This window comes from Martes martes (assembly GCF_963455335.1).
Source record: "Martes martes genome assembly, chromosome: 6".
Lineage (NCBI taxonomy): Eukaryota > Metazoa > Chordata > Mammalia > Carnivora > Mustelidae > Martes > Martes martes.
Window position 1 is genome coordinate 20,354,772 of NC_137893.1, and position 16,132 is coordinate 20,370,903.

General features: G+C 42.7%; 1 protein-coding gene across 2 annotated transcripts in view; it reads left to right on the forward strand.

Moving 5' to 3' along the window:
- The first annotated feature begins 12,320 nt into the window (after positions 1–12,320).
- The window catches only part of LAMA4 (laminin subunit alpha 4), a 148,025-nt gene continuing 144,213 nt past the window's right edge, over positions 12,321–16,132 (forward strand). For both annotated transcript variants that reach the window (XM_080805146.1, XM_080805147.1), the window contains exon 1: positions 12,321–12,936. In XM_080805146.1, the coding sequence (XP_080661272.1) occupies positions 12,742–12,936 (195 nt within the window). In that variant the 5' untranslated portion in view covers positions 12,321–12,741. The remainder of the gene's footprint in view (positions 12,937–16,132) is intronic.

The window sequence follows — 16,132 nt, forward strand, 5'->3', positions numbered from 1 at the left end:
GAGGGTAGACCACAGCCTGTCTACCATTCCAAGGAGGGGTCAGAGGCAACCATGTAAGTTATTAAGAGGGGTGGGTATGAAGAGAAAGGAAGAGAAAGGAAGGCACAATGTTCTTCTGATCTCTCTATGATTGCTTTGTGTTTTAATATTCCTGGATTTTTGCTTTTTGTTTATATCTAAATTTATTTCTTTTTATGATTTATCTTTATATCTATGTCACGCATAGACCAGAAGGATTGCGTTTGCCTGTGTCCTACCTTGGCCATATGTACTACTGAAAGTTATGTAATGGTCTCAAATTCCCTGCTGTTTTATTGGGCTAAATAAGAACATTTTCCATGAGAGACTGAGTTCTGTTTAGTCTAAGTAGTAGATTGCGTAAAATCTGTGAGTAAATAAGGAATCTACACACTAAATTATGTCATACCAATTCCCCATGTTCTTCATCATCCAACACACAAGCAGATGCTCCTTGTTCTTTTTTACAGTTCAGTCAAGCCTGTGTCTACACTTGACCTCGGGCTTATGAATTTCATAAACATTTTGTTCACAGCTTACCCTTCCACTTTTTACTAATTGTGATCATACATTTAACATATTCACGCAGGCAAGGATGAAATGATTCACAGCTAAGAAAAAACATGGACTAAAGGAAAGGAATGGAATTCTACTTCATTATAACTCAATAAAAGTTTTTTGAATGGCCCCGCAGGTGACCTAATGGCTGAGAGCATCCACCCTATTCTTCCAGTATAGTCACAATTTCCTGTTGCAGTATCCTGTGTAGTTTGCCTGGTCTTTTTCCATCTCTAGCACTACTGATTTGATAGCCTATTGTTCTAGGAAGTACATACCATAGGGCCAGTGAAGGGCTGTATAACAGAGGGGTGACTTGAGGACAGAAGGCATATTTCTAAATTCTTTTCCTTTTGTGGTCTCCAGCAGCATTATTTCTTTTCTGGCCTGTAGTTCTGAGTCTGGCAGAGTTTAAAATAATAACTCATATTTCTCTCCCCTTTGTTGCATTTGATTTGTTACATTAACTGTCCACAGGCTTTCCTGAGGCACCTAAAATATGGCTTCAGGCACAAATCACCAGACCCTGGGTTTAATTATTTCAGCAGGGAAAGCCATGGGGTAGTCCTATTAGTGTTACTTTCTAAGCCATTGATCTGCAACTGGCCATGACCAGAACAGTCGATGTCTGGGGATAGGTCCCTTCCTAGAACACAAGAACCTTGAGACTGAGTGGGACCTCAGGTGCATCTTGTCTCACTTTTCATTTTACAGAGGAAAGGAGTGAAGGCCAGGGAGCTTAGCAGACTAGCTCGAGGCTGAGACTAGTGAGGTGCAGCCCTGGGATGGAAATACCAGGTCTCCAGCCTACAGTATAGAGCCCTTTCTCTTCCCTGTGCTTTCTCCTAGGCCCTCCAGGGAGCTGCTGGTCATCACTCATCATAAAACCAAGTTAAAAACCACTGTGGACTGTTCCCAAAGGCCATCCAGTTGAAATAAGCACAGAAATGTTATGGGCCCATCTCCAGTAGCTAGCTGGAGGAAATAGCTTTTTCAAGGTCTTTGGTACATAATCATATTCACCCAGAAGAATACAAGCATGACCTATGACAAACCCAATCCTTAAGTTTTGCTCAGGTAAACCATTTAATAAAGAAAGAGAGAGAATAAGCCTTAACTTTAATTCAGTCATTTAATGATTAAATGTATCTCCTTCCAAATATGGGCTCTTTCTCTCCTCTTACCTCATAATCAATTATTTTGTCCTTGGTATTTTCATTTTTAAATAAATGTTAATTTAAGAATGATAACAAGTGAATTGTTTTTCAAAATATAAGGGACAGCAATCTTGAACACTTCTCTTTTTGTATGCTTGCAGCTCAGCTATGACTTATTTTGAGTTGTTCAAGTCACAAATGTCAAAGACTGATGACTTTGGGAGCCAGAGGGGATGGGGAGAAATCGTGCCAGGCTGAGAAGCTTGAAGATCAGCCTTTGGATCATGGTCTGCTCTCACAGAGCAGAGAGATGTTTCCATCTCTCCCAGCTTCAAGTTGGATGATCGTGCTTACCCCACGGAGTTGTTGGGGGAATTGCTTTGGACAGCGTAGGTGACAGCATTCTGCATGCTCTAAAAGATGGAAAATGAAAACCAATGTAAAAATGCCATAATTCTGAAAACATTTAGTAATTATGGAGTCTGAATTTGAATGCCTGAGAATACCAGACAGGAAATTGGCCCCTAAATTATGGTCTAGTTCCCTAGAAAAGCCTGTTCACTTCTAGTTACTTATTCCTAGAGAATAAGTTTGAGTCCACAAATGAAAATTCAAATAGAGAACTGAATCAATTAAGGACATGATTCATACTGAAATCACTTTAGATTAAAAGGATGAAGTAATTAAGGATGGCATAGTTGGAGCCATGAATTATCTGGATGGGGCTAAGGATTAAGATGGGACATGTAATGAAGGGCTAGATGCTGTGTTAGTTGATAATGAGACCAGAACCATGTATTAGCCTAAGTAGTAGCCTCTATGAGAAAGGTTAGCAAATATTAAATACTATGTTGATAATAAGGCATCTGCAATCAAGTTATTGTTTCCAGATATTAAAACTACTGAAAGAAAAGTGAAAAATACTTATTGAATTATGTCATAGATAACAAAGAATTCTGTTAACTTTATAATTATCAGCCTTTTTTTCTAGTTTTCTCTAGAACACATTAGTCATATAACAAAAGTAATAATATTAGTGTTATTAGTAATAATAATAGCAGCTAAAGTGTATTGAGTGGACACTATGTTTCAAGCTTTATTCTGGGAAATTTATGCGCATTATCTTACTTTACCCACACAAAAACTCTATGAGACAGGTACACTTCCCATTTTATAGATGTGGCAGCTGAGACTTTGAGAATGAAATCACTTCCCAAGATCACACAGCTAGTAAGTAGGAAAACTGAGGGATACAAACAGACAATCAAAGTCTGTAGACTGGCTTTTTAAAAACTACATCTCATTTCTCTTTTAATGAAGACCTACAGATTGACAAACTTATGGAAAAACAATATATTTCATATATAAATTTTGCTTTTATGATGACTTCCTCCAGAAGACTAACATGGCTGCTTTGCAACCAGCATCTTCTATTTCTCCCTGATACACTCATCACAGTCTCTTTCAAAAATCACATGTTTCTCAAATTCCTACTATTCTTGTATCAGAATCCCTTTGGTTGTCAGTAAGGGAAAAACTAACTCAAATTGGCAATAAAAGGTATATCTTGGCCCATGAAAATGAAAGATCGGAGGTCAATTTGATTTCACAGCTAAACGACATCTTTCAGGACCCATATTATCCCACTTTTACTCTGTCTTCTGTGGGGTCATTTTCTCTTAAAAATGGCTTACCTTGGGATTGCTAATGACTCCAGGGGAAACAAAGTCTCTCTTTTATATACAAAAGAGAAAAGCTGCCCACCTCTAGAAGCTCTCTCCAACAAAACCTGAGAAACCCCCTTCCAGAAGACCCCAGCAAACCTCTCCTTCCATCTGATTGAACTGTTGGTCATATGACCATCTCTGACCCTGTAAGTATGTTCCACTATAGGATGGGATTCCAGTGATTCATTTAGATCTGAAACAAATGCCCCACACCCAGAAAATGAGACAGTAGCACAGGTCCTCTGTGTAGGAGGTATGAATTCTCCATGGGAAATAAGAGTTGTTACTGAAGCTCTTTTAATGTCCGCTAGAGTTCCCATCATCATCTCTAGGGTCCCAATAATGTCAGGGTAAGAACTAGTCTAGAAATCCCAATAGAGAAATTTGGCTGTATTTAAAGGTGATAACCTATGTTTATTTTATTAGTAAGAAACTGCATGGACTATGATCCCAAATATCATAATTGTTTGTTTTTACATATGTATGTATTATTTATTATATACATATATATATGTGCATATATATATTTCTCTTTAATCACTAAAAATGAAAAAAGGCCTTGGGAGTTGATTTAATAAGAAATATTAACTTTTTCTAATGTTTATTTTTTTCGATAATCTCTACCCCCAATGTGGGGCTTGAACTCATGACCTGGAGATCAAAAGTCCCATACTCTTCCCACTGAACCAGCCAGGCACCCTAGAAATATTATCTTTTCATTAAATAAAGAAAATAAGTTATGTACTTAGCTTGAGATAAATGTAATTAAAATCAGCATGGGCCTTTTGAGAAAATAAATGAGGGAGGACAAACGAAAAAGAAGAAGAAAAAGAAAAGAAAGCAAAACTAAGGGAGAAAGAAAGGGAAAAACCATTAATGGGTTATTTGGAAGTAATCAAAATAGTCAAAGTAGACCCAGGGCAGGTAATTAATGAACTTTACTAATGGATGTGGCATGTGATGGATAGAAGCTATCTCATAGGAACTACTGTCAGGCAACACCTTCCACTGACAGAAGAGCCAACATATTGTGGCCTGGTAAACTCATGATGGTGTGTGCTGACTTGGAAACAGTGTCAAACACTGCGTTCTTTCCCTCCAATAGGAGGGGCTGACTCCATTCAAGCTAAAATTCATCTCAGCTTCAAGGATATATTGGTTTTACAAGTTGAGATGTCTGGATTGCCCCAGGAATGAGAAGTTGTATTTAGGAGACACAGTGACAGATCATAAGATTTATTCTGTTTGTCCCCTGAGGCCTAAATTGTTATTGCAACAACTTCCCGTTTGTCCTCTGGGCTCCTGTCTCTCCACTCCAGAGCACCTTCCTCCTGGTTATCTGATTAACCCTTCTTAGCTCTTCTGTGATCATCTCTCTCTCTTCTAGTAGTAAACTACTGATCAGATCCATATCTATCTTTTCCATATTATCTCTCATTATCCACCCAAACAAACTTTGCACAATGCTCAGGTAATCTGCCCTTGCTCTTACCTGAATATGCATGTGATTTCCCATTCTATTCCTGTGTCTCTGCTGTTCCATTTGCCTGAAATTCCCGTCTCCATGCCCTTCCCCCACCCATCTTCCAATATCTAATTCCTCTGCCTGTGTGGAGATCCAGCTCCAATCTATAGTGCTTTCTCTTCTCATTGAGCTCAAAGTATCCCTCCCTGCTTTAACCCCCAAGAGCAATGGATTTGTGCCCATCCGGAACACCTACTGACTTGAATCATAGTACCTGAATGCTATAAATCTCCCTTATTAGAGTATAAGATAAAGTTATTACATAGTATTATCCACAGTGCCTTGCACTAAGTAGATCCCTGTGAAAAGGCAGTGTGTGTTTTATGTATTATGTGTTATGAATATGTAATGTTTTCAAAACAAATCTTTAAGTAAAGGAATAGAGTGTAAGAATGAGATCTAAGGGGCATCTCAAAAAAATCTTCCCACACTAAGCTTTTCATTATTTCCATTCCTCTAACTGGCTCTTCTTAGTTTCCAGCTAGTAGTGACAAATCAATCATTCAAGTCTGCTCAGGCCAAAAAGATGAAGTCCTTTCTTATTCTCATTCCCCATATCCAGAAAATCTTACTGGTTCTACATTCAAAATAGATCCAGAATTTGATGACCTCTCACCTCTAATGTTAACGTTGTGGACCAAGCCCCTATCGTCTCTCACCTGAATAGTTGCCATAGCTTCTAAATGGTCTCTCTGGCTCCCCTCTCATCTCTCTCCCTCTACTCCTGTTTCCACGTGGCAGACAAAATAAGTCCAGTCATGTTACTTCCATGCACAGAACCCTCTAATACTTCCCATCTCTCTCAGGGCCAAAGTTTTTATAATTATCTTGATGTTCCTACATAATCCACCCGCCACAGCCCCTTACTTTTGAGACTATTTCCAACTACTCTGCCTCCATCATTTTATTCTGGCCTCTTCCTCAACAAGGCAAGCAAGCTTTCCATCCTCTGCAACCTTTTTCCCCATAGCACTTTCCATTTGACACACTGTATTCCATGTATACATATTCCTCTTGCTTGATTGTTTATTCTCTCTCTCTCTCCTACGCTTGCCTCAATTAGAATGTAAACTTCATGAAGGCAGAAATTTTTGTCTGATTTCTACTCTGCCCTCTCCTCAGGGCTGAGAAAAGTGCCAATTGCCAAGCAGACATTGCAAAATAATTGTTGAGTGAATGGATGATGAATAAATCTTAGAATGCTAAATATTCAGGAGCTATAGACCATCTAACAGATCTGGTGGACAATGACTTGAGACTCCTTCTCCTAAAGGTCTGAATCTGTACCTTTGAACTTTTAGAGCCAGATCAATTTCTCACTTGTTAGAGAAGCAATAACTGTACTTTAATTCCAAACTGTAAAGCACAGTGCAAATTCGAGACATTTATTATGGTTATGCTCATTTCTGACATTTTTTTCCAAAACCAGTTGATTTCCCAAGGTGAACACATCCAGCATGCATTTTCTAGAAGATAACGCAAGGGATACAGAGCTAGATTCCAGAGAGCTTTCGAGTTAGACTCTTAAAGACCCATTTCTGCCACTGCTCATACAAAGTAGGTTAGAACCTACTTATATACCCACCTACTTATATACTTATATACTTATATATAAGTATATATATATACTTATATATATATATATATATATATATATATATATATATATATATATACACCCACCATGGTGACAGCAATCCATCTCTTAAGGAAACTTCTCTTCCTTTTGTGGTGCTTGGGTTGGATGGGTGCAAGGATATAAGAAGCCAGTGTCTTGGGTCTCTTCTTTTGAATGTTGCCCAATTCTCCTTAATTGTATCATTTCATTATCCAGTCCCAGGACCTCCTATTTTATATTGATTTCATCACTGATATAATGGATGTTGACCCTCTGTTCTCAGTTGATCACTTTACCACCGAACAACAATCACTTCCCCTTAGCCTGATAAAGTAATTATCCTGGTGAACCTAAGGGATGGCCACAGCCAAGGTGGTCGATAATCCTTGTTAGGACCATTCTCTCTCCATCTGCTGGTTTCCCCTGTTTCTCCGTCAGGCTACACCATTAGGATCAGGATGTCCTCATCGCTATCATTCCCCAGTGCAATCCAGGCCCTCCTCTTCACTGTACAGTCCCTGTCCTAAGGGCTTACAGAGCCAGTGTGAGAAGAAAGGGTTTCCCAGCCTTCTATTGGTCTCCTAGCGAGGCCCTCTAGTCAAGGTCCCATCTGTCCCTGAGAATCCTCTCCACATGCAAAACTGAACACCATGAGTTTCTCACAGTAACATACTGAGGTTACAGTGACCTCAGTGGAGGAAAAGCTTAAAAATACTACGCACATTGTGATTCTTTTTTGTTTTTGTTCTTTTTTTTTTTCCCTAAGATTTATTTATTTATTGCAGAGAGAGAGAGAGAGAGTGCATGAATGAGGGGAGGGGTAAAGGGTGAGGGAGAGAGAGAATATCAAGCAGATTCCCTGCTGAGCATGGAGCCCAATGCAAGGTTAGATTTCACCACCCCAAGAGCATGACCGGAGCCAAAATCAAGAGTCAGAAGCTCAACCGACTGAGACATCCAGGTGCCCCATTTTGATTTGGTTTTGTATGAAAAAGTAGGATATATAAAATGGATATATAAAATATATTTCATGCATATACAAAATATATATCAAATAGAATGCATAAAATAGCTAAAAACATGGTACAGATGCAAAAAAAAAAATTGATATGGATGCAATAGAAGTCTGGACGTATTTACTCCCAAACATTTCCAGTGTCTTAAATCTTTACCCCAAAGAGGTATGATTCCTGGTGACCACTATTTCCTCTTTTTTTGCTATCTGTAATTTTCAATTTGACTACAATTACATCTGTTACATTTTAAATTCTTCAAATGCAACCATGATTATGTCATTCTTGGGCGTCAATTTCTTCACTTAAAATTTAAAAGGTGATGGGGCACCTGGGTGGCTCAGTGGGTTAAAAGCCTCTGCCTTCAGCTCAGGTCATGATCCCAGGGTCCTAGGATCGAGCCCCACATCGGGCTCTCTGCTCAGAGGGAAGCCTGCTTCCCTTCCTCTCTCTCTGCCTACTTGTGATCTCTGTCTGTCAAGTAAATAAATAAAAAATCTTTAACAAAAAAAATTTAAAAGGTGATGACAGTTTTGTGCTGAGGTTGATCAGAGAAGTAAGGGCGAGCTATCACCTGCCATGAGGTCTCTGACAGTCAAGTGGCAGGAAGGAAAGGTGGAGAGTGGTGTCTCCTCTCTGCTGACACCCCCTCCTCTCAGGCTGTGCTTCTCCTCTGTGGATGACTCTGGTGGGAGTCCAGCCACGTGGGGAGGAGCAAAAGCAAGAGAGCCAGGCGAGCATGGGGACTTCTAAATGTTGTTCTTCCCCCCATGGGGCATTGCACCTATACATAACAATATTGTTATTGTACATTTCAAAACCAGTGAAGAGGGTCTACCTCCTGTGAAGTTTTCACCCCAATGAAATGTAAACATTTTGTTAACTTAAAAGAGGTTGTTCTTCCTCCCAAGGGTTTCCTCAGGCTTTTGTTCAGGACCTCCATGGGACTGTGGCAAGCTCTTCAATGTTCAGATTGGCAGGAGAGAAGACCCCCGCGTAGCCTGGGGCTTGGACAGAGGAAAAGCTGAGAGACCAGAGCAGGCTGGGAAGCTTTCTTCTCCCTCAGGCTGTCCCAGGCCCTGAAGGCAAAGACTGTGTGCCCTGAACAGGCGCGCAAGGAGCCTTCAGAATCCCATGACTCTCTCACCTGCCCTGTGGCCGCGAGTCTCTGATGCGATTGCTCCTCTGTAAACGGCAGCTTTCCTTCCTCTCATCACGGAGGACTCAGCAAGGTTGCCCCCTTCTTCCAGCCAGTAGAGTCCCCAGAAAGGCCTTGCTCTGTACAGTTTATTAGCAGCTCATCTGGACTTTGCCTTTGGATTCCTGTTAACCACTTTGCATTCCTTAGAGGGTTAACTTACAGTGCACCTCAGTGGACTCTTAATTCCTTCAGAGTTAGGATATAGGTTGTTTTTTTTTTTTTTTTTTTTTAATCATCCTTCCTTCAGCATGTAACCTGCCATTCTGAAGTGTTCAACAAATGCAGAGTAAATAAGTGAATACAGGAGTTCATGAGTAACTAAATAAAGGATGGATGGACGGATGGATAGATGGATGGAGGGAAAGAATGTAGAAAGCACATGCTAAAAGCCAAATGAGGCTGTGATAAGTGTCATAGCCCAGAGAGGAAGCATAGCTAGCACAGGCTGTCTACATCCTGAACAAAGGTCTGACAAAACAAATGGGAGGAGGAATGGCTTTTAAAAGGCCCCACAATCTCCTGGCTTTCTTGTTCTCGCTCCTCCTCACGTGGCTGGTCTCCCACCAGAGTCATCCACAGAGGAGAAGCACAGCCTGAGAGGAGAGAGGTGTCAGCAGAAAAGAGACACCACTCTCCACCTTTCCTTCCTGCCACTTGACTGTCAGAGACCTCATGGCAGGTGATAGCTCGCCCTTGCTTCTCTGACCAACCTCATCACAAAATTGTCACTAGTACACAGTCCCACAACAATCCTGTCTAATTATGTCCAAGATTAGCGCCTAAAAATCTGAAATAGCATCTGACGTGACTTTCTATTTACAGAAGGGCATATGGGATGCATTAACAACACCCTTGCTGGATCCTCGGATGCTGTGGACAGGCCCAACAAGTGCTGAAGGGAGGGGGCAGCCCTGATACTCATCTGCTGATAAGTGCACCCACTGGGGGACTCAGAAGGGAATTCCAGAACGTTCTTTTGATAAAGCCTCCAAGCCACCAGATCTGCTGCTGCCAGCACTAAAAATAGTTGGGTGTAGTTGAGAAAGCATTGGTCGGGAAGTGGGAAGGTGTGGGGCCCTCATCTTGCTCATGAACTGGCTTTATGTCCTTGCCATTTAACCTGTTCGCCTCCCAATGCGCTCTCTTCTGAGCATCAGGGATTACGGAGCAGCACTCCTTTGATCACGGGGCAGGCGGGGATCCCAAGGGAGATAATGAACCTGAAAGTATTTGGCCAATGCCCAGCTCCAGTCTCGGAGACGAGTGCAAGGAAGGGTCATGATAAGAAAGCAGCCACACTGAGGGCACTCAGTCTGTTGTCAGTCTGTCATTGTAGCAGGAGTAAAATCCTCCCACACTCCGGATTTTGATGGTCTGTAGGTGGCCCTTTAGTGAGGAGATGATTCCCTCTGTTCTACTCCCTCCTAACTTTCTGTGCAACAGTCAGCCATGCTCTCGTCTTGCCTGCCCTGTCCTATCACTCCATCATGCATGACCGCCACATACGTGTTTAATACGGGGAAGGCCTACATAGCAGCCAGAAATGTGAATGGCTATTCTCAGCAAATGCGAGGTTACCCGAGCCACAGGATAAATAAACGTGGTTATTTTTCCTCTTTAAAAATAGTTATTCTGTTCTTTTTTAAGACTTTGAAATACAGTATAAATAGTCTATATTGAGCACTGACTATACGCCAGTCTGTGTTAATACTTTATCAACATTATTTCATTTACTATTCATAATAATTCCGTGAAAGAGGTATCACTGACTCCTTTTGCTTTACAGATGAGGAAACTAACATCCAGAGAGACTATGTGTGTGCCAAACTCCCAGAGCTGTAAACAGACCCATGATTTAAACCTTATTTTGTTTCATACAAAATCCATGCTCTTGTGTATTATGCTTTTAGCCTCAAAAATAATAGTATCGACAAAAAGAAGATGAGGAGGAAAAATTGGAAGTACATATTTAATCAGTAATCAAAAGTTCATGGGTCTTGGACAAATACACTCTCACCCCTCCCATTCAGACCTTTCCCAGAACCTGAACATGGCGTTGTGCGTAAAGAGAAGAGACCCAAGTCAAATACAAAGTGTGTGATTGATTGACAGTTAGTGAAGAACAGGACATAATCCTTCAGAAAACAAATGTGGACAATTTCTGTATACTGAAGAGGTCTTTCTCTGAAGTCAGAATGTGATATTACTGCTATTATTATTATTTTATTATTACTTAAAATTTTTTCAAGGGAGAATTTGTGTCCTTTATTTTATGAGTTTAGTGTGGTATAGACATAAAAGACAGTTTTGTTATCTGTGATGTCCCCGTACAAACCTTAGCTTAGCTTTCTATCAGCTGTGTAAAGTTGGGCAAATGTCTTAGTCTCTTAGAACCTCCCCCTCCTTTTTTTTTTTTTTAAAGGAAATAATAGTCCTCTTTTCCAGGAATGCTGTGAGTCTGCAAAATAACATATATAAAGTATCTGACATATATTTGGTACAAAATAAATGAGTGAGTTTTTTTCTTAGATAAAGTACTTCTGTCCTATAAAACAGAGCTAATGATTAGGTTTTATGAAGATGCTTTATTGCATGATTACGGATAATTTCAAACATCTAGAGACTTACTTGGGTATCATTTCATGGTTGCTTCATCTAATCCTTTGTAAGCCATGTTTGGGTCTTCTGAGAAGGTTTTAAGCTCCATTACAAAGCTAAAGTAAGCCAAGGTACCTATCAGCCGCAACGACCACTGACCCAGCCACAGGGGCACCCCCAGCACAACTGTAGCCAACTTCGCCCAAAGTCTAAGAAAGGTTGCATGACTCACACAGATGTAGTAGGCATGAGATTACAGGCCTAGAGGAAGAGGCCGGGGCTGTGGGCAGTACATTTGACAGGCTCATACACTGCAAGCCTTGTTCCGCAGCCCTCACAAAGCACCTCTTTAGGATGAAAACAAGATGTTCTTTGTAAATAAAAGTTCATGCATTTGCGTAATGAAGTCATTTTCCAGCGCTGCAGTAAAAGATACTCTCCTCCCGAACCCCCTGGGTGAGGACTGTCAGGAGGAAGACGGTGGCCAGCGCGTCTCAATGAAGACAGCTCGAAGAGTGAAGCATTCCATCTTTAGAAAATGAAAGACCTTGCTCAAGAAAGTGGGTGCCCTCCCCCCTCTGCCATCCCAGTGAGATTGCCTCCTTCTGGCTCCAGCCCCTGGAATCCCTTTCCCACTCACTTCCTTGTAAACTAGGGGGCCACGTAAGAGATCTAGATAAATACAGATAAGACATGGGGCACCCTGACTAAAGCTAAAGAAATAAGAGATGTGAGGAAGCAATCACAAAAGCTGAATATTCCCGGGGTCCCTTGGAGAGGCTCCAGACTGGGAGAGCAGGGGGAGGGCAGGCCCAGGAAAGGCCCAGAGCTCGGGGTGTGAAATGCCAGTTGGAGTGGGAGGGCCTAGAAGTGGAAGGTAAAAAGGGAGTGGTGCGAATGGATGCGAGGAGGAGGGCAGGACCGCGCAGCCCTCAGTCCCCACCCGCCCGGGACAGGAGGTGGCCGGCGGGGCTCGCTCCAACCCCGTCTGCCTTTTGATGCTCAGCCTGAAGCTTCGTCCATCCATACGCCCTTCAGCCGGAGCCTCTGGGGAGAGAGGAAGCGAGAGGGAAAGTGAGAGAGGCAGACGGAGGGGAAGAAGGAAAGAGGAGGGGGCAGTGGGGGAGAGGGACTCCGGCTCCCTCGCTCCCTCTCGGTTTTTGACAAAGTTGCTCCCCGGGCCGCCTTGACTTCCCGCATCTGGAGCCGGCGGAGGCGGGGAAGGTAGGGCAAGCGCGGCACCGCCGCCCCGAGGTGCGGGGGGGACCGACGAGGACAAGCAGCCGCCGAGTCCCAGGCAGAGTCCCGCTGGATGTCAGCGGAGAGATGGCCGTGAGCTCAGCCCGGCGCTCAGTCCTGCCGCTGTGGCTCCTCTGGGGCGCTGCCTGCGCCGCCGCCGCGGCCGGGAACCACAACGCTTTTCCTTTTGACATTGAAGGGAGCTCAGCGGTCGGCAGACAAGACCCGCCCGAGACCAGCGAGCCCCGCGTGGCTCCCGGAAGCCTGCCGCCTGCGGCCAAGGTAACAGTGTCCCTGCCCTTGTCACCCTGCCGCGGCACCTGCGCCCCGCGGGCTGCGGGCGCCACTCTCCCGTCCCTGTCCCTCCCCTCCTCTTTCCCTCCCCCATCCGCCTTGAGAGCTTCACCTGCGCCAGGTCGGTTCCGAAACTTGAAGAGTTTTACTTGGTTGAGTTGGATTTGGACGTCGTGCATGGCGAGCGGAGGCTTGGGAACATGTCACTGTTGAAACTAGCAGAAGTGCGTGTGTCCTGTGTCCTCGGAGTGGGGCTGCTTAGACTCTCACCTGAGGCTGCAGTGACACTTCTGTGACTTTCTGCCACTCGTATGTGCCAAGACAGTCATGTTTGTCAAGCCGCAGCTCCTCACGCCTGTGCTCTGTCCCTGGCTTCCTGCTCCTCTGTGATGTTGGGACAATAGAAACAATACTGCGGACCAATCCTTTTGGCATAAATCAAACAGAAGGTTCTCTGCCACAGGGGAAGAGTGAGCGAGCGGCTGAGGGTGTTGGGATACTACAGAATCTGTTGGGAAGCTGCAGAGCTAATACTTGAAATAGACGGGAGCCATTATATTCCAGAAGCAAGAAGTTGTGATGGAAATCAAGCCCCATCCCAAAAGTTAAAATGATCAGGATATGCTATTGATGATATGGTTATGCAAAGAGCTGCTGTTCGAATACCTTGTAATAGCTTTTATGTTGAAAGCACAACCAAAATGTAGAAATTGGGTAAAGGAGAATGAATCCAGGCTAAGTGATTTAAGAGTCCCCTGAGCCAGAATGGACAAGAGCATGTCCAGTGCGTGGGAGATGCTAAGTAGGAGGAAAATGAAGTCACCTAAGTTCATGGGAAAGGAAGGAGCAGTGGACCTAACATCACACACGCATACACATACGCACACACTATAGCTATGGTTCTAGCAACGATAGAACCAAAGCAGTCATGTGGATTGACACGATTTCTAACAAGAACTGAAGTCTAGATTATTGCTATTAATCCTACTAATGGTTAGTAGAACGGTAATTCTTAATTATTATTACCAAAATAAGGTGCATGAAGATGGTCCTTCCCCAGGAGTAAGCCACACCCATACCCCCCAAAAAGAGGGAGAGGAGGTAGGGCCAGAGCTTGCCAACCTCCCACTGCGGTGCAAAAAGTAACCTCTATGTGAAACAGGGGGACGGGCTTCTGCTCAGCTTTGTACTCCCAGGAGTGGGGAGAAGCCAGGCCAGGAGAGACACCATTCGGATGGCAGTGCTTCTCCACAGGCTGGGAATTAACCACCACCCCCACCCCCACCCCCAGGGAAGCATTATTTCCACCTGTTCCTTTGAGCATGGAGAGTCTCAGAATGAGATGCCTGAGAGTAGGTTTGCCCTTTTATTAAGATAAAATACAAGACATCCAATTAAATTTGAATTTCGGATAGCGACAAATAGATTTTTTGTATATGTCTCAAATATTGCGCAGGATATATTTACAGTAAAAAAGTTATTTATTACTTATCTGAAATTCAAACTTACCTAGGCATTCTGTATTTTTACCTGCTAATTTTAAAGAGATGGACACATGTAACTTTTTGCAACACTCAAACCACAAAAAGTAAGAAAATAATTATTTGACTTTCAGGGAACCTGAAATTATTGTGGAGACCCTGAGTGATTTCTTATGTACTTATATGCTCAGTGAAATGATAGGAAGGCCACACAGCAGAGTGTTTTGGGTGGCAGGCTTTGCACTCTGATGGTCCCAAGTTCAAGTTCCAAATTACCTGCTCCTTAGCTGAGGCAAAGTACAGATGCCCAAATAACAGAGAACGAAGCTGAGTCTTAGAGAAAGTATTCATGCCTACTTCACACTTCCCACGGTTACTGTAGAAATTAGCTAAAATATATACAGAAAGAATGCTTAACACAGTACTTGGTATAGCATAAATGCTTTATACGTTCTGAGTGTTACTATTAATTATAAACTATGCAGATGATTAAAAGAAACCCTTATTTGGGAATATTTCTCAGAACATTATTTTTATGGCACTATTTTACTTAATATTACTTTGTCTCTGCTTGTCTATATCTTTCCAACCAGAAAGAATGTCCTATAGGGGGTTAAATTTGTAATATGGTCAGAGTCTAATAGGTGCAGAATGCCAGTTGAGGCTTTTGGTTTAGGAAAACAGAAAGAAGCTATTAGTCATTCCAGAAGGGTCAAACTATATGAAGTAGAAAGGGTGGGATTGGAGTAATTATGTTCCCACTGCATAGTTTCACATAATACCTCCAGTTAGCCTGCGGTCCCGTGGCGATGCCAGTGCCCCAGCATTTAGATTTCCCATGCTCTTTATAGCCAATAAGGAGACCATAAACCACATACGTTCTGGAATGTAATAACTTAGTAGAGCCAGTCTACTGAATTGGTTCAGGAGACTGTATTTACATCTATAGACAAAGAGAGAACGGGTCCATGGACACATATGACACAATATTCTTGGGAGGTTCGAGATGTGGATGGAGGGACATTCTAAAAATACATTCATGTTATTTGACTTGGATTTATATGAATGGTTATTCTTCAATTTTCCTTCAAAGTGAAGGAAGAAAAATACTAAGGCAAGCATGGGGCAGTGGGAGGTGCTTGGCTGACGGCCCTCCAAAGGCTCTCCCAAGCTCCTCAACAGCAAGGTTTGTGCCTTCCCCACCCCTGGTTACTCAGCTCTGAACACAGACCCCGGTTTCCCGCACACTGTGGTGCCCACTGTGAGTCAGGGAATCAAAGACTTCAAATGCACACTGAGTAAAAGAATGAGGAACACTGGCCAACCAAGAAAGAAGGTCCCTCCTTTCCTTCTCAAGCCCAAACATCCCCCAGGATGCAAAGAGTATGAAGAGAGTAGCACCCACCAGTAACTTTGTGCTGATGGGCAGGATTTTCCCACCTTCTGATTTTTTATAAACAATTTCCTGAGTCCATTATTGCTGAGTTTATGGCAAAAACGATGATTCTCAGTAGGTGGGGGGTGGGCAAAGGGGAAACTGGGTACTTTCAAAAAAACATATTCACTATTCTAATATTTTACATTTAAGAAAAGAAAGTTTTGATTTCATCATACCCACTCTAGCAAGTAAAACTAGGCAAAAGTCCTCTTAACCAATAGGGATATGCAAAAGAACTGGAGGGGGTACAGGGATGGAGACAGGA